Consider the following 19184-nt stretch of genomic DNA (forward strand, 5'->3'; position numbering starts at 1 on the left):
AACGTGTTTTCTCTCCTGCTCCTCTGTCTTACGACCTCTGCCTCGTCTCTCATGACGAACAGTTGCTGTCGCTGCCACAGGCCTTTTTAAGGGTGGCTTCTTAGGTCGATGTCCAACTGTAATACGTTCAGGGAACAACTTTATGAAATCATAACGAGCAAATGGACTAAAGGAACCTGACAAACGGCCTCCTGAAATACGAGACGTAAACTGCTGGAAACTAATCCCCCTGTCGTCCAGCCGGCATTGTTATTCTTATTCGGATGTTGAATTGGATAAACAACCATTTTAAATCTAAGATTGCTGACTTTAGATAATATTAGCGTTTTTTTTCACATTAGTATGGGGTTAGTTAATTAGTATGTAACATTGTTTGCAGTAAGAGTGTGTGAGGACTAAATGAATACAAAATAAATATCATATATACTGTAGCAACATGGCTTTTAGGTGGCTTTTTAAATTAAAAAAAAAAAAAAACGAAGTGCAAGCTGATTAACTAAGAAGGTCTACGAAGGATTGTCTTTCACAAAATAACACTTTTTTTCACATTCGGCTTAATAAATATTCAGGGTGGTGTCAATGCAAACGTGATCGATTTGGCACCCGCAATGTAATTTACTCTGCTCGAAAGTCCCTTCAGGAATAGCATATGGTATTTGCAAATGAATACATCCGAAGGGCAAGTATTAAATATGCATTCTCCTCAGAAATGAGCCTAGCCCCTGCACTCTTAGCTATATTTACTTCATGTGTCATTAGTTAGCATGTTAGAATAATATGATACTGCCTATTTTGCCCACTATTAATTCACAAAATAATTTTTTTCATCACTCACCTGCAGGATATCCACTACTTCCAACTGCCATTTTTTTACTATGGATCTTAATAAATCGGGGCCTTGGCGTGTTATGAAGTGTGACAAAAATATTATACTAATACAGAGTATGTTAAATATGGAATAAGACTACGACAGGGTAGTGTGATGTGGTCCAATGCGAAGCATGAAGTTGATAATTTTCCAAAAATGGCACATAACAGAGTGTGTTCTTGCCCCTGCACCTCAACCATATGCCATTGTAACCAGAGGAAAGGTTATCTGGGAGTGGATGCTGCAAATCGCCCTTTGGGACTTTCAGCTCCTTGCTTCTCTTTTTCTAGAACGTTCCCACAAATGCCTGAGCACTCGTGGGCCTTGTAATGGAGAGGAAAGCACGCAGAGTTTATGGACACCCACAGACCTTTTACTAAAAGCATAAGTAAATGCATTAGTGAGAGTATTAATTAACATGTTATTCGGTGTGTGTGTGTGTGTGTGTGTGTGTGTGTGTGTGTGTGTGTGTGTGTTTTAAAGAGAAAAAGCAAGAGATAGCTGGACAGAAAGACTCAAATCTCAGGCTTCCAATTCATTTTTAGTCATCCCTCTGCTAGACGTGAGACATTCGTTTAAGTCAATATTGCACCAAAAAGTTTGTCGTCTCTGTCCATGTCTAAGATTTTTTTATTTAATTTTTTTGTACGTAAAGGATAGTGGAAAAATCTGAACACCACATTAATACTGGCGATGCTGGTGAATTCTTGAATCTGATCGGTCAGAAGGTGTTACTTTTCTATAACAGGAGCTCTGAAAGTAGTCACGGTAGCAAGGTTTATATCAATGCACTTGTTCTGATTTGAACACGTTATTGTTTCTACGGTATCAACTCCTTCGTACATTGGATGCTACACGTAATCAGATTCTTATAATAAACAGATTTACAGCGTGTTGTTAAAATTGCTGTGGAAGGAGCTGTTTATTCAACGTTTAGGGAAGGAGTCTCCAGTGTCAGCGCTCTGGAAGAGTCAGTGAGTTTTTCCACCACAGGAAAGTCTTCAGTACCATGACAAGTTTCTGCGAGTTTTTGTGTTATTACCTCCAAGGTCCTGTTTTATTCCTTGTACGTCCATGTGCTCGTGTGAAACGTGTGTTAAGGGAACAAAGATGTGACAGTGGCCTTGCTTAGTATTATAATTAGACAACGTATGGAGACAGAAGCGGTAATGTCATATGATGCAGCAGCAGCCCTTGTTTTGTGATGTGTGCATGTGTGTGTGTGCGTGTGAGCAAAGGCTCCACAGGGCTTATCACACTCAGTGCAGAAGGCAACCTGCCCCTGGTGATTATCTACCTCAGTGTGTGTTTGTGACAGTAGGTGTGAGGGAGACTGATTTTCTCAGTAATGATGTCATCCTCGAGGATGTAATTCACAGTAATCTGGTGTGTGATTCTTATTTTCCCTGCCTGAGAGAGCAGGAGGACACCAAGAAGCCCCCCCCCCCCCCCCCCCCCCCGTCTCTCTCTCTCTCTCTCTCTCTCTCTCTCTCTCTCTTACACCATCTTTCCTCGTCCTCTTTTCCCTTAGTGTTATTTTGCCCGAGGATCAGGTGTTACACTCGTGATCACAATTCATGCACATTTCACACTTGTTAGCGCTAAACCTCCCCCTCAGGATCAGATTGACACACGATCCCTGGATGGTTAGCTGGACGTGGTTAGCTGGACTCGTACACCTTTTTAATTTGAGGGTATTTGCATCCAAATTGGGTGAACAGTGTAGGAATTGCAGCACTTTTTATATGCAGTCCAAATGTACATGGAAAATTGGCTGCTCAGATCTTCCATGGGCAGGTGTGTGTTATTCCCTCATTATATCACTCACAAGTAAACAGACAAAAGGTCTTGAGTTGGTAGCATTTGCATTTGGAATCTGTTCCTCTTAATTCTCAATATGAAGTCCAAAGAGCTGTGACTGCCAGTGAAGCAAGCATTGATTAGGCTGAAAAATCAAAACAATCCCATCAGAGAGATAGCAAAAACTTTAGGTGTGGCCAAATCTACTATTTGGTACATTCTTTCAATAGAAAGAACACATTGGTGTGTTCTTTCTTTCTCAGGAACCCGCCCCAAAAATGCCCAGAACTTTGGTGGATGTTAGAAGAATTATTTTCCTTGTGAAGAAAAACCCCTTTGCAACAGTTCCAGATGTTCCAGATTGAGAACACCCTCCAGGAGGAAGGTGTATCTGTGTTAAAGTCACCAATCAAGAGAAGACTTTACCAGAGTACGTACAGAGGGTTTACCACAAGATTGGATACCATTGGTAACAGATTAGAATTATCTAAAAATGCGTAAGCAAACATTACATAGATCAGTTTGACAAAGATGAATGATGGGAAGAGAAGCATGTGGTGCCAGAGCCATGTCTCCTTGCAGTTCTCATCTGGTTTCCCACTGAAACTAAGCAGGGTTGAGCTTGAGCAGTACCTGAATGGGAGACCTGCTGGGGAGAAATAAGGTTGCTGCTGAAAGTGATATTTGTGAGGCCAGCAGGGGGCGTTCACCATGTGGGTCCTAATACCCCAGTCTAGTGAGGGGGACACTATACTGTAAAAACAGCACCATCTTTTGGATGAGACGTTAAACTGAGGTACTGACTCTCTGTGGTCATTAAAAATCCCAGGACACTTATCGTAAAAAAGAGTAGGGGTATAACCCTGGTGTCCTGGTGAAATTCCCCCATTGGCCCTTCTCTATCATGGTCCCCTAATAATCTCCATCTCTGAATTGTCTACATCACTCTCTCCACTCCACTAATAGCTGGTGTGTGGTGGGAGCTCTGGTACACTATGGCTGCCGTTGCATCATCTAGGTGGATGCTACACACTAGTGCTTGTTGAGGAGATTCCCCTCCACCACCCATACTACTGTATGTAAAGTGCTTTGAGTGTCTAGAAAACACTATGTAAATGTAACTGTAAAAAAAAAAAAAAAAGAGAAGGAACTGCTCATGAGCTGAAGCGTACCACCTCTTCTTATGGTGTGAGTGTGTAAGGAACTGGTCCCCTTGTATTTAATAAGGATGTAAGTGTTGACAAAAGCGTTTAGAACAAATCTGTAGCGTATAGAGCTATATTATGTTCTCAGATTCAGCCGAATGCTTCAAAACTCCTCGGACAGCTCTTTTAACTACCCAGCGCCGCATGTAACGAAATATACATTTAAGTCAGAAATTTCCATTATGTAAGGACTAAAACACAACGTGCCGACAGGCTGTTGTAGAGAAACAATCGACAATGCAAGGGTGTGATGAAGCACAATTCAAAATGGAACTTTTTTTTCTTTTTCATTTATCAAGGAACGACGTATACGTGGTACCCGTTTATGGTTATGTTTAATGTTGTAGAACGTCCGCAAAAAAGTTAATTCCTGTTATGGCTTATGTTCTACAATAGTGCCAATAAACAGGTCACAAGTCATTCCCCTCACCAGCCGCTCTCTTTCTCTCTTTATTTACTCTTTCTTTAAATGAATAAGACAAAAAATACAGCTTGTTATGTTACTGAGAAAAGTTGTGAGAATGTGCTGATGCTGAAGACTAAATAAAAGTAGTTACTAAGTGGTTACTAGTGCATAAGCATGGAATGAAAGACATTCAGAGTTCATTGGGAATAGAAACGTAAACCAATCGAACTAATTACCTTTTTGAGAGACAGACTGCTTTCTATTTAACAAAGAGCTGAAGCTTGATAATTAGCGTATTAGCTTTACCTGAGGCGGACTGTGAAATCAGAGAACATGTTTACTCGTTAATTGTGGCAGATTATTGATGTCGGTGCGACGCTGACTATGGGAACGGCGTTTTTATTTATTTATTTGTTTGTTTTTGATGCACAGGTCATGTCTGTTTATTGGCGTTCCTTCTGACGTGCTAATAATTTTCCTGTCACCTAAAGTCACTTGTTCTGAGGAACGAAAGGGTGGTGTAATTGACAGCAAAAGATTGACCGATTTAATAATGAGGTGCGGCATCTCTCCTGCTTTCATCTCAGCACGGCTAATTAATTCAGGTTTAAATGGTTATGTGTTGTAAAGCAAGCAAATGCTCAACCAAAAAAAAAAAAAAAGAAGACACGTTTATTAAATACGCGTAACATAATCAGGCAGAATGAAGCCGAGGATTAAATCCGGGATCGACTCACATGGCGAACAGCGCCGTGTTGTCAGTGGATCGTATTGATCCGAGCATGCTACACAGCGTCGTATCTAAAAGCTATCGATTGCCATAAACAAAACAAAAAAAAACGGACCCAAATTCAGAGAGCGGTATGAATTTTTAATATCGCGGGCCTCCCGAAGCCATCGGAGATGGCGCTTTTCCATGATTCACTACCTGAGTAAGTGCTTATTCAGTCCCGAGGAGGGGGCACAGATGCCTTCTTGAGAAAATGCTAATCGGCAGAAAGGAGCGAAACATGCACAATTCGTTCCCTGATGTTTTCTCCTAGAATGCACTTTACAGCAAAATATATAATGTAAAAATACAAAATAATAATAATTAGAGCCTCCTGGCTAAAAAAAAAAGAAGGAAAGTTGCACTGCGTTTACTTTGCTTCAGAGGACAGGAAGGATTTGTTTTAGCTTTGCAGAAGATGTTCAGAGCTTGTTTCTCCAGGGGATGCTAATAGTCCCTGAGGCCATCCAACACACAAACGCACACGCACACACACACACACACACACACACACTTTTACATGGTGTACTGCCAAAATGGAGGTCCTCTCACAGGCCCGATTGAAAAATTTCATCCACAGCACTTCCCCGTGCCCATTTGAGGATACACAGACCCAAATTTCTCAGTCCTCCTTCGCCTCCATTTAGAATAAAAAATAGCCGTCTCTTTAAGGAAGTAGAATTAACCGTAAATTTATCTAGTTCGATCTAGTGATTTCTCGGTAGTCTAAACCATTTTCAGTCATTTATGCGGCTCGGGAGTGCGCAGCTGAAGTGTTTTGTTGCTTTGCACCCGAGGTCACTGGAGATTTAACAGTCTCAAGGATAGTCACTGTGTGTGTGTGTGTGTGTGTGTGTGTGGACATATCGTGGATCATTGCCAGGCAGGAAGAGCCAGGAAATCCCCAATCAGGGGCCAAACTTGGCTGGAAAAAAAGGGCACAGTGCCCACTCATCCCACGATCCAGCAGGAACAATGTCACCACTCTAAACTTCATTAAATACTCTGCAAATCTGCTAAAATCAGGATGCTCGTATACGATCCAGGAGTTACCGCCGTAACAGTCCACAGTGATTAAAAAAATATATTTTTTTAAAATTCCGGTTTAAATATAAAATAATAAATTCATTCATTCTATGCAAATCATAGCAAAGCACTAGCACAGACTTAATAATACCACATAAATTGTAACTAGAAAGGATGAGATTTTTCTAGAAACAGGACTGTAGAAAGAGGGGGCAGGGCATCGTGTGTTGTCGAGGTGGACATATCATATTTAGCCAATACAAAAAACTCAGGCTATTGTGAGCAGTTCAGTTTTTGCAAGCACTGAGAAATGTGCACGCCGTGCTGGAACAGGGTTCTCGACTCGACATGGGGCACTCACGAGTCAAGTTAAGTAAAATTAAAGATGAGGATGTTACCAACACAGGCCAACATTTTTTTTTTACGTTGTGACAAATGAAAATGTGGAAATGTTGCTGGAAATGAGTGCCTGCATGATACATCTGGCTTACATTAGCAAGTTGTCGCATTCTTTTGCCATTAGCTGACTTAGCATTATGACATACTTCGTCCGGTGTGTACTCCACAAGAAGCCTGACTCTGTTTAATTAACTGGGGGTTTTTTTTATTTAATTTTATTGTGTCGGTTCCTACACAATCCCAGCCCTTATTAGTTAATTAATTTCCTCTTGAGCGAACCCATGCGGTCATAATTGAATTCTAAGATGACATTTTCTGTGTGCGTTGTTTGGAATAATGGGATGAGAACGTTAGATGTGTGGGTGTGGGAAGAAAAAGCAAGGAGTAGAAGAAAAAGAACAGTGGCATGTACATGTGTGTGTGTGTGTGTGTGTGTGTGTGTGTGTGTGTGTGTGTGTGTGTGAATTTATGAGTGCGGGCCTTGATTAAATCCATGACCTTCAATGCCCGCACACGCAATCAAGACGAGGGCAGATTCATCATCCCATTGATCCATCAGTTGAATTGCGTTTTGCAGCTTGACCTCGCCAAGATAGTCTAATTTGCTCTCCTGGCGTGTTCATGCCTTAACTGCATCATGAATTTATGACCCTACCCCTGACACACTACCCATATCCTACACACGCACACCTACTCTGCCTCTGAACCAAGCAGCGAAGCAATCAAATAAATTTGCCCTCTCGGTTCATTAGCATTCAGTCTCACCACCTCCACCTGCCCCTTCCTGGAATTTGCATACATAAGAATATGTTTTGTTTTATGCCAGCTAGTGCCAGGCTAACACCATCTTCTGCGAAACTCCTCTTTTCATTCTGCTTCCAACGAGTTCCTGCTTGTGAGTGGTATGGGGAAAGGAAGAGTGTAACTGAACAAGGCTCCTTAGAGGATTGGAAAAACTGGGCCATCCAAGAAGGCTCAGGGGTAAAGCAGTAAGAGAACAGAAGGAAAAGTGAAGGTTTTGCTGCTTTCTTGTTCGATTCGTTTTTTGTACTTGTAGCCCTGAAATGAAGCTGTGTATAATCCGAGTTGCTAAAATGAAAAAAATAAATAAATAAATAAATGATGGAAAGCAAGCCAAGTACTCAGGGATATCTTGGTCCATGAGCTGAACTGAATCCAATCTGAACTCATCACTAACCTTTGGGCTGTTGTTCTGTTTCTTTCCTCTTCATTGCAGCTTGCAGACCAGGTACATACAAGGCCTCGGCCAAAGACGCCTACTGCACCAAGTGTCCTCCACACAGCTACTCGCAGCAGGAGAAGGCATCTGAGTGCACATGTGAGAAGGGCTACTACCGCGCTGACATGGACCCTCGATCCATGGCCTGCACTAGTAAGTTGATGGATGAACTTGTGCCTGGTGGTCTAGTAGAAAGTGTGTTTGGGGGGGAGACCCCAAATAAGCACCTACATTGACACAGATACACTATGTTGAAGATGAAGAGACCCTCAGAGGGATTTATAAGTTGAAGAAAAGGAGGAATGTTGGACGGTAGGCAAGTTGGATTTTGTCTAAGCAGAGTGAGCAAGATAAACATTTACTGCACATACGCAGACATTTGCCTGTTCTAGTTAGATGGATAACAGGTATGAATGATGGAAACAGGAAGGAATGATGGGAAGTGGAACAGTGGGTTTTGTTAAAGGTGGAAACAAGATAAAGTATTAAGACTACATGCCTAGGTGACCATAAATCAAGATGGTTGGATGGATAGATGGATAGAAAAGATATAGACTGGATGATGGATGGATGGATGAGTAGTAGTTGATTGAATGAACTGTGAGGAAGATGAGTGGATAACAGTTACAAATTGAAGTGTGAATATAACTATATCAATAAAGCCTTAGTGATATTTTAATAAGTGCTCTCCAGTCTTGGTCTGGTAGTGGGCTTTGGGAGAGGAGGTCTAAAGGATGTATGTATAGATGGATAGATGAATGGATGGTCTGAAGGATGGGCGGAAGTATGAATGCATGGATGCATGAATGGACATATAGTAGTTGACTGGATGAACTGATGGATGGATGGATGGATGGATAGATGCATGGATGGATGGATAGAAGGAACAATAAATGGCCTAAAGGCTTTAAATATGGATGGATGGTCTAAAGCAGTGGTCTTCAACCCTCTTCCTTAAGATCTACCTTCCTGCAGGTTTCATCTCCAACCAAAATCTAACACACCTGTTTTAACTGATCAAGAACTTCTTAAGGCAGTGAATAGATGGTCGTAGTGGATATGATTATGGTTGGAGCTAAAGTCTTCAGGAAGGTAGATTTCCAGGAACAGGGTTTGTGACCACCCTGTCTAAAGGATGGGTGGAAGTATGAATGCATAGATGCATGGACATATAGTAGCTGACTGGATGAACTGATGGATGGACATATGAATGGATGGATGGATGGACATATATTGGCTGGATGGATGGATGGATGGATGAATGGATGGATTGATGGTCTAAAGGATGGCTGGAAGTATGCATGCATAGATGCATGGACGACATATAGTAGCTGACTGGATGAACTGATGGATGACATATGAATGGATGGATGGATGGACATATGTTGGCTGGATGGATGAATGAATGGATGGATGGTCTAAAGGATGGCTGGAAGTATGAATGGACAGATGCAAGAATGGACATATAGTAGCTGCCTGGATTAACTGATGGATGAATGAATAGATGGATGGATGAATGGAATAAAAAATGTAGCTAAATGATGTATGGACGGATGGAGTGGACTGTAAAATGGATGTATGGATGGATGGAGAGTTAAAATGAAAATTAAATTAAAAGGCAATAGAGGGAATGAAAATTGAAGGAAATGTGGTAGTTTGTAGAATAGATGGACTAAAAGATGGATGGATGGATGCATGGACATATGGCAGCTGAATGGTAAACTGAGAGTGAATGGATGGGTGGACGGGTGGTCTAAATTATGTATATATAGATGGATGGATGGATGGAAGGATGGTGTAATGTATGGGTGGAAGTATGAATGCATAGATGCATGAATGGACATACTGTATAGTAGCTGACTGGATGAACTGATGGATGGGATGAATGGATAGTCAAAAGGATGTATATATAGATAGATGTATGGACATATAATAGCTGACTGGATGAAACAAAAGATAGTGGATGGATGGATGGATGGATGGATGGATGATGGGTGGGTGGAAGTATAAGTTGATAGATCCATGATTGGACATATTGTAGCTGACTTTTATGAACTGATGGATGATTGGATGATTTGATATCTGGATGGATGTGGGGAAGTATGAATGGATAGACGTATGAATGGACATATAGTAGCTATATGGATGAACTGAATGATGGATGGATGAATGGGTGGACTGTAAAAGGGATGGATGGATGAAAAGGTTAAATGAAAATTAAACCGAAGGTGGATGGATGAACAGATGTGTGGCTGGTGGAGATGATGTGTTCTCTGAAGATGTGTTCAATGCATCAGAGAAGACATGTTCTCTGAAGATGTGTTCAATGCATCAGAGAAGACATGTTCTCTGAAGATGTGTTCAATGCATCACAGAAGATGTGTTCTCTGATGCATTGAAAGGTTATTACTAAGTGACAATTACATCATTGCCTCATAATGCTTATTCAGGACATTCACAGGGGTCATGAGATCACGCTATTGACTGGAGGTGGGGGCAGTATGCGGTGGTGGGGGGGCAGTTGGGGATTAACGGGTGTCGTGTCTGAGATTTACTCGTTAAATGAGCAAGACGGAGTGATACAGATACTTTAAATTCACTGTGTTTTTTATTTAATTCATCTCTAACCCTTCGCAGAAGTGGAACTCAATTAACAGATCCACTGCATTGATAATACGAGCCGTGCATACTGACGTGTGTATGCATGTTCATAATGACCTTCAGCTTTAACTGCACAGACACACACGCGCGAGCATACACTCGAGCGAGGGCGTTATCACTTGCTCAAGTTCTCTAATGTAATAATCCAATGAATTCAGCAGTGGGAGAGAAATGTGTGTGTGTGTGTGTGTGTGTGTGTGTGTGTGTGTCTGTGTGTGTCTGTGTGTGTTTGCTGAGACATGTGCCAGGAAGCAACAATAATGTGCTAATCGAATCACTCTCATTTGTGACATGCACTAGACAAAAGGACGCTGATGCACACAGCATGTCTGCTGCTGAGCTGAGGGGACACACACACACACACACACACACACACACACAACACAAACAAGAGTTAAAATGAGAGTCAAAGGAAGGATAATGAATCTTATGAATGAAAAAAAGAGTCAGATAATTAATCAGGAGAGAATCAAACAAACAAACACACTTGATAATCGAACAGAGTCATACGCATACACAGACACACACGCACACATAATTTATAATATCAAATAATGAATCAGAAGGAGAGAATCAAACACACATTTGAGAATCAAAGAAAGAGTCAGAGGGGAGGGAATGAATCAGAAAGAGAGAACTGCGCGCACACACACACACACACACACACACACATATGGTAAGGGGTGTGGCAATATAAGTGGTGTGCATGATTGGTAGGTCTTCAGGGAGCTCTGTTCATTTATCTTAGCCTGTGGATCTGATGAAATGTCATACCATGGCCAGTTAAACCCTCCCTCCTTATCCTCCTTCCTCCTCGGTTCTCTCTTCCTGTGCTCCATCATTTCCGTGTTTTTTCTCTCCTCTTAATATGTATCTAAAGGACAGATTTCTGTCTTCATGACCAATAGTGAGATGTTTTGATTAGGCCAATGGGTCACACTCTGATATTATAACTTAGACTTTCCTTTTATTTTATTTATTTTCTCTCTCTCTCTCTCTCTCTCTCTCTCTCTCTCTCTCTCTCTCTCTCTCTCTCTCTCTCTCTCTCTCCATCTCTCTGTCTTTTTGTCATATGTATATTTATATTCACTCTGGAGTGCTCAGAGTGCTCATATCACACTCTGTTTATTCCCCAGGGCCTCCATCAGCTCCAGAGAATGGCATCTCGACCCTAAATGACACATCTGTTGCGCTGGAGTGGCGTCCTCCACGAGACAGCGGTGGCCGCAGTGACCTTGCTTACAACGTGCACTGCAGGAAGTGTGCACCAGAAGGCAGGAAGTGTGGCCCATGTGGAGGCGGAGTCCACTTCACACCTCGGCAGTTTGGCCTCGACGCGACAAAAGTGCTCGTGTCCGGCCTGCTTCCCAACACCGACTATGCGTTTAGTATCGAGGCGATCAACGGCGTCTCTGATCTGAGTCCAAGTCCGAAACAGCAGCTCACCGTCAATATCACCACTGGCCAGACAGGTACGACCTTTTATTGCAGTATTTTTAAAAAAAAAAAAAAAAAAAGAATCATTATTATACAAGATTTTTTTTTTTTTAACTGAGACGAAGCTATACATTTTTATGTTCATATTTAATGTACTTTAATAATATGTTTTCTTATTGGATTAGAACTCTGTTAGTAGTGAAGCACTTTGTGCTCATTCTGACATCCAAGGTTACGTTTTTATTCAACAGCAGAACAGGTGTGTGATAGGGTTATGTATGTCTGTTGGGCATTGTTCACCTCTCACTTTCCACTCGATCATGCTCAAGGGCCTTTTATTGTATCTTTATTGTTGTACTTAGAGCCTCTTTAAAGCCATGAACCACAGGCTTGAGGCTTAACCACAACCTCAGAGCATAAAGATCCCTTCCTCTTCATCACATTCAGATATTTATTATGTCTTATTTAGATTCAAGATAGGAAAGGCCACTTGTAGATTCTGTTACATCCTTGAATACTGCTGCTATGAAATATCAAGTGTAAAACTCCCCTGATTACGTAGTCAATATGTATAGATAGGTGGTCTAAAGGATGGATGGATGGATCGTCGCAAGGATGGATGGCTATATAAACATATGGAAGCTGAATGGGTGAACTGAAAGGTGGACGAATGGGTGGATGGATGGATGGAAAACATGGCAGCTGAATGGGTGAACTGAAAGATGGATGGATGAATGGACGGATGGATGAATGGACAGATGGATGGATGGATGGATGGATGGATGGATGGATGGATGGATAGATGAATGAATTATCTGATGGAAGCTTGGTCTGATGGATGGATGGATGGATGGTGGCTAGGATGGATGGTTGGATAAACATGGCAGCTGAATGGGTGAACTGAAAGATGGATGGATGGATGTATGGATGGATGGATGAATTATCTGTGGGAAGCTTGGTCTAAAGGATGGATGGATGGATGGATAGATGGTGGCAAGGATGGATGTTTGGATAAACATATGGCAGCTGAATGGGTGAACTGAAAGGTGGATGGGTGGATGGATAAGCATTTGGCAGCTGACTGGGTGAACTGAAAGGTGGATGAGTGGATGGTTGGTCTAAAGGATGGATAGATGCATGGTCACAAGGATGGATGGCTATATAAACATATGGAAGCTGAATGGGTGAACTGAAAGGTGGATGAATGGATGGATAAACATATGGCAGCTGACTAGGTGAACTGAAAGGTGGATGGATGGATGGATGGGTGGATGGATAGATAAACATATGACAGCTGACTGGGTGAATTGAAAAGTGGAAGAATGGATGGATGGATAAACATATGGCAGCTGACTGGGTGAACTCACTTGACATCTTACATGGTAACTTATACACTAGAAGCTGAGTGTGAGCTCCGTGTGCTGCCTCCTGCTGCTGATTGTGATTGACACTTCACACTTGGAGCCATGCCTAGTCTTTCCATCATAATTTGGATCGTCAGTCTTTTGTATCAGCAATGATAGAGATAAATGGGTGTGACGGACACCGGGGTCATAAATATTCACGACGTATCTGCGGAAGAGGAGGAAATAAACATGAGTGGTTCTGAATACTTATTGAAACATGGCCATCAGGTCTAACCTTTGAGAATAGAAGTTGTTGTGTACATTTTGATCATTTCAAGGGAGATTTTGAGGGAGAGAGAGGGAGAAAGAGGGAGAGAGGAAGAAGGAGAGAGAGAAATAGTGTTATTGGACCGGAAAAGTCAGGTGCCAACGTAGGAGTGTAATTACATGCTGGAGTGTGGCCTCGCCTGCAGCACCTTCCTGTGGGTGTGTGTGTGTGTGTGTGTGTGTGTGTGTGTGTGTGTGTGTGTGTGTGTGTGTGTGTGTGTGTGAGCTTTTGAAGGAAACGTGTGACTAGAATGATAGCAGGGGATCTGTGATTGAAATTGGGGAAAAAACAATTTTTATTATTTAGAGGACATGATAATCTCTCTCTCCCACTCACACACACACACACACACACACACACACACACACACACACACACAGAAAGCTCATTTAAATGTTACTAGATATGCGAGAGTTTCAGAATGCATCAACACCTTCCTGCTGTGCTGTTTATCCTGCTGTAATTTCTCATTAAGAAAAGAAGAAATGATGGCAATCAATTTCAATTACAAAATCAATTTCTCTCTGTCTCTCTGTCTGTCTCTTTCTCTCTGTCTCTCAGTGAGTGTTATTCTGAAAGAGAGGAAGAGTAAAGACAGCATCACTCTGGCGTGGCAGGGACCGGACAGACCCAACGGAGTCATCGTCGAATATGAAGTCATCTATTACGAGAAGGTTCTCTTCTCTTCTCTTCTCTTCTCTTCTCTTCTCTTCTCTTTCCTTCTCTTCTCTTCTCTGTCCTTTCCTTCTCTTCTCTTTCATTTTCTTCTCTTCTCTTTCCTTCTCTTCTCCTCTCTTTCCTTTCCTTCTCTTCTCTTTCATTTTTTTCTCTTCTCTTTCCTTCTCTTCTCTTTCCTTTCCTTCTCTTTCATTTTCTTCTCTTCTCTTTCCTTCTCTTTTCTTCTCTTCTCTTTCATTCTCTTCTGTTTCCTTCTCTTCTCTTTCCTTTCCTTCTCTTTCATTTTCTTCTCTTCTCTTCTCTTTCCTTCTCTTCTCTTCTCTTTCCTTCTCTTCTCTTCTCTTTCCTTTCATTCTCTTCTCTTTCATTTTCTTCTCTTCTCTTGCCTTCTCTTCTCTTTCTTACTATTCTCTTCTGTTCTCTGCTCTTCTCTCATTTTCTCTTCTCTTTCCTTTTCTTCTATTCTCTTCTGTTCGTTGCTCTTCTCTCATTTTCTCTTCTCTTTCCTTTCCTTCTCTTACATTTTCTCTTCTCTTTCCTTTTCTTCTCTTCTCTTCCTTCATATTCTGTCATCTTTTCTTCTCTTCTTTTCTCTCATTTTCTCTTCTCTTTCCTTTCCTTCTCTTACATTTTCTCTTCTCTTTCCTTTTCTTCTCTTCTCTTCCTTCATATTCTGTCATCTTTTCTTCTCTTCTTTTCTCTCATTTTCTCTTCTCTTTCCTTTCCTTCTCTTACATTTTCTCTTCTCTTTCCTTTTCTTCTCTTCTCTTCTCTTCCTTCATATTCTGTCATCTTTTCTTCTCCTCCCTGCTATTCACTCCTCTTCTGTCGTCTTCGCTCATTTTCTCTTCTCTTCCTTCATCTCATATTGTCTTCTCTTTTCTCTTCTCTTCTCTTGTCTTCTCTTTGCGTCTCTCAAATTGTCTCCTCTCTTTTCATCTCTTTGCTTCTTGTTTTTCACTTTGCTTCTTCTCTGTTTCTTTTCTTGCCATCCATCCATCCATCTATCCATGCATTAAGCGTCTTGCTTGGACTTTTTCTCGTCTCCATCATCATCCTGTCTTTTCACTTTTTCCTTCTGCAGTATCTTCACTCTGCAAGTTTTTTCCTTTTCTGCGCCTCCATCTTCCCTGTCCCTGTGCTCTAACGCTCCTTTCCACACCCTAAACCATGCTTTTAGACCTGCACTGTAAGTGGAGAACGGCAGCAGGGTGTTGTGGAGTATGTGGGGTGGCGTGAAGACGTTCTCTCTTTAACCAGCACCGACATTGACACAAAGGCCTCATGATGTCAGAACCGAACCTGAGCTCAACACACAGCCCGCGTGCAACACTTCCCCAACATCTGAGGCCATGGAGCGCTTTTATTCGCTCAATTATTCAAAGCAGTAGCGATTGTTTTTAAAATTTATGAAAGCACTTTACATCACCCCTCACGAATCGTCAAAATGGTTTGTACCTAAGCAGTTATTCCTTTATTACCCAGTCCAAAGACATGCATGGTAGGCTAATTGGTAGGCATGTCCAAAGTGTCCGTAGTGTATGAATGGGTGTGTGAATGTTTATGTGATTGTGCAATAGATTGGCACCCCGTCCAGAGTGTACCCCGCCTTGTGCCTGATGCTCACTGGATAGGCTCCAGGTTCCCCCACGACCCTGTAGGATAAACAGTATAGAAGATGGATGGATTGATGGATCATTGTGATTACTTTAAAAAGGCACAAAAAAACAAAAAAAGAAGAAAGACTAATAAGATTTCTACTACTACTACTACTGATAATAATAATAATAATAATAATAATAATAAGTAGCAGAAGAAGTTCATATGATCACACAACCATGAGCCAGTATTTCATAATTTCATTTGAAAAAAGATTTCTCATAAAATGTGAAAATTGATGCCAAAAGTCTATATTTAGTTGAACTCAGATCTGAATCTTACGATTATGATTATTTAATTTTTATTTATTTTATTTTTTTTCAAATAAATACTTAATTTTTTTTGGAAATGCTATAGGAAAATATATATATATATATATATATATATATATATATATATATATATATATATATATATATATATATATATATATATATACGTGAAACAGAATCCTGAAGCCAACTCTAGCTTTTTTGTTGTTGTTGTTATTACACATTTTTAGCCACTAATACTGGCATTACTAACATTTAACAATAACATTTAACAATACTAACATTTAATGTTGGGGAATGTCTGGGAACATGACAAGTTACTTCCTGTTATGTTCTAGCAGTTATAAATAATCATTCCTTGGCCAGTCTTTTTTTTCACTCTTGAACTTAACACGAGAGGGGAAAAAAAACAAAAACACAAACAAACCGGCAAAAACCGCAGACCGACTGTTGACCGTTCCAAGTTCCCTCCAAGTTGCGAATTTACCTTATGCAGAAAAAAATATCGCAGAAAACATTTGCGAATAAAAGCACCATTTCCCATTTATTTAAGACAACAAAATCATCACTTCTGGGCAAACTAGCATCAAGGAATTTATTTGGTAAACGTGTTTCCATGTTTTTTTTTTTATTGAATAAAAACAATGACCTGCCTCAATCCAGCAGATTCTGCACATTTCAGAGATTTTACTTGCATCTGGTGTTTCCATCCAGCAATAACTGAAAAACTATACATGTACGGAAACATAGCTACCGACCCCGGGGGCTCCTTCCGAAAAGCGTAAATGCAATTTCTTTAAAGAACGCTCTTAACAATGACACATACATGGAACACATCTACCATCCAAGTATGCTGTTATTACTGTATGAAAATGCTAACAAATGAGAAAGCGCTACTATTATTATAGATGAATGTACGAACAACTTCTGACCATTCAGAATGGAGCCTGTTGAATGGAGACACTGTGATTAAACATCGCTAGTTCGGTTAGCATACATCCTTCACGACTGGTTTGAGCGAGAGCGTGTGTCGAAGGAGCAGGACGGGCCCAGACGCCGGATTAAGTGTGATTATGGGTTATGAGTTTATATTGAATATGCAGATGGGTGTCTGGCACAGAGGAGTCTGTGGCAGATGGTGTGACACACAAACACACACACACACACACACACACACACACACACTTGATGGTTCTGGGTTCATTAGGTGGCGGAATGCCCTGTTGGAGTAAATCGGATCGGCTGCACGTACAGATAGACTGAAGCTTGAGTGACAGTGGGTGCCATTTTGATTTCTCAGTGGACATTTGCTTGTATGCTCAGCGCTTAGTACACGTCGAACAAACATGTTAAGCACACACACACACACACACTGCATCACCTAGTGCGCCAGATGTTGACATTATCTCCACTCAGTACGAACACCTGACTCACTCATGACAGGAAACTGAAATCATATTTAATATTATTAAGATACAAAAAAAATATCCTACAGGAGCAGGAGACTCCTCTTCTTAACACTCTTAGCTGTTTTTTTCTTTCACCGCCACAGCCATTTCCATTTATTAAACACGACCTACTCAATAATTCAGAGCCGGAATATTATCCAGAGACGCTTCTTTTATTAAATTCATCACAAGAGCTACTCTAGCTCTTTTTTTTCACCCATTTTGTGTTATACTGAGCACCTCAGAGTCCCACATCCTCTATTTTTATTTGACATTTACTATCAAAAGGCTAATGCTGCTAATAAGCAAAGGTGCAGCTAGCATTTTAGCATAGGTTTAGTATAGGACGGTTAGCATAATGAAAATGTGATCACGCCAGTCAGTCAGTGTTCTCTTGGTAATAAAATGGTAATATTGGTCATAATGAGTGGGAATCAATTCCAGTCTAGCATTTTATTATTTTTTTTCAAATGAGAACAAACATAAAATAAAATCCATGCTAGCTTTTAGTCTTTTAGCAAAGGTAGTGTGGCAAATAAACATTATGAAGATTAGTTTATGCTACCTAAATCTCATTAGGCTACCTAATCCTCATAATAATAATACGTTCCTCATTCAAGTTTTTCATTGGCATTCCTAGCATAACATGATAATATTACCAAATTTAGATAAGGTAGTTTGGTAAACATTATGAAAATCAGTTTACACAAAGTAACCCTTATTCAGTGTTTATTCATTGTTAGCATAAAATGCTAAATAATAATAATAATAATAATAATAATAATAATAATAATAATAATAATAATAAATACCATAGGCCAGTAAACATAAGAAAATGATGAGACACTAACTAATCCTCACTGTAGAGTTTTTCATTGTCATTGTTAGCATAAAATGGTAATATTACCAAATTTAGGAAAGGTAGTTTGACAGGTAAACATTATGAACATTAGTTTATGCTAACTAATCCTCATGCTAGAGGTTATTTGCTGGCATTGTTAGCCTAAAATTGTTAGCTAATGTTACTAAATTCACCAAAATACTTCAGCCAGTAAACATTACAAAAATATGAATTGTAGACCAACAATTACTTAAGGAGGATTAGTCTGCAAAACAATTTTTTTCATAATGTTTAGTGGCCAAACTGCTTTTGGAAAATTTAGCAAAATTAGCGCTTGTTCATTCATACTAATTTTAACAAAAGTAGTTTGGCCAGTAAACAATAACTGATTAGCATTTATTGATTGTCGGTGCTAAAGGTTCTAAATTTACCAAAGGTAGCTTGGGCAGTAAACGTTCTAAAAATGAATTTACATGAGCTAAGCTTCATTAGAGTTTATTCGCTGTCATTGTCAGCCAAAATGCTAATGTCGCTAAATTTACAAGAGAATGTTTGGTAAGAAAACTTCTCATTTCACAAAAATCCTCATTAGCATGTATTTGTTGTTAAAATTCATTGTTAAAAAGATAAAACGTTAATCCATTTAGCAAAGGTAACATGGCCAGAAATATTATACAACAAAGTAGTTTTTTGTTGACTAATCATCATCAATGTTTACCCTAAAATGCTGACATTACTCTATTACCAAAGTACTTTGGCCAGTAAACATTATGAAAATTAGTCTATGCTAAATTATCCTCA

General features: G+C 40.2%; 1 protein-coding gene across 1 annotated transcript in view; it reads left to right on the forward strand.

The window, feature by feature from the left end:
* The window catches only part of epha4b (eph receptor A4b), a 109082-nt gene that overhangs the window by 48397 nt on the left and 41501 nt on the right, over window positions 1-19184 (forward strand). The window contains exons 4-6 of the mRNA XM_017472732.3: window positions 7711-7866; window positions 11511-11846; window positions 14047-14159. Of these exons, the coding sequence (XP_017328221.1) occupies window positions 7711-7866; window positions 11511-11846; window positions 14047-14159 (605 nt within the window). The remainder of the gene's footprint in view (window positions 1-7710; window positions 7867-11510; window positions 11847-14046; window positions 14160-19184) is intronic.

Source organism: Ictalurus punctatus, chromosome 7, assembly GCF_001660625.3.
Source record: "Ictalurus punctatus breed USDA103 chromosome 7, Coco_2.0, whole genome shotgun sequence".
NCBI lineage: Eukaryota > Metazoa > Chordata > Actinopteri > Siluriformes > Ictaluridae > Ictalurus > Ictalurus punctatus.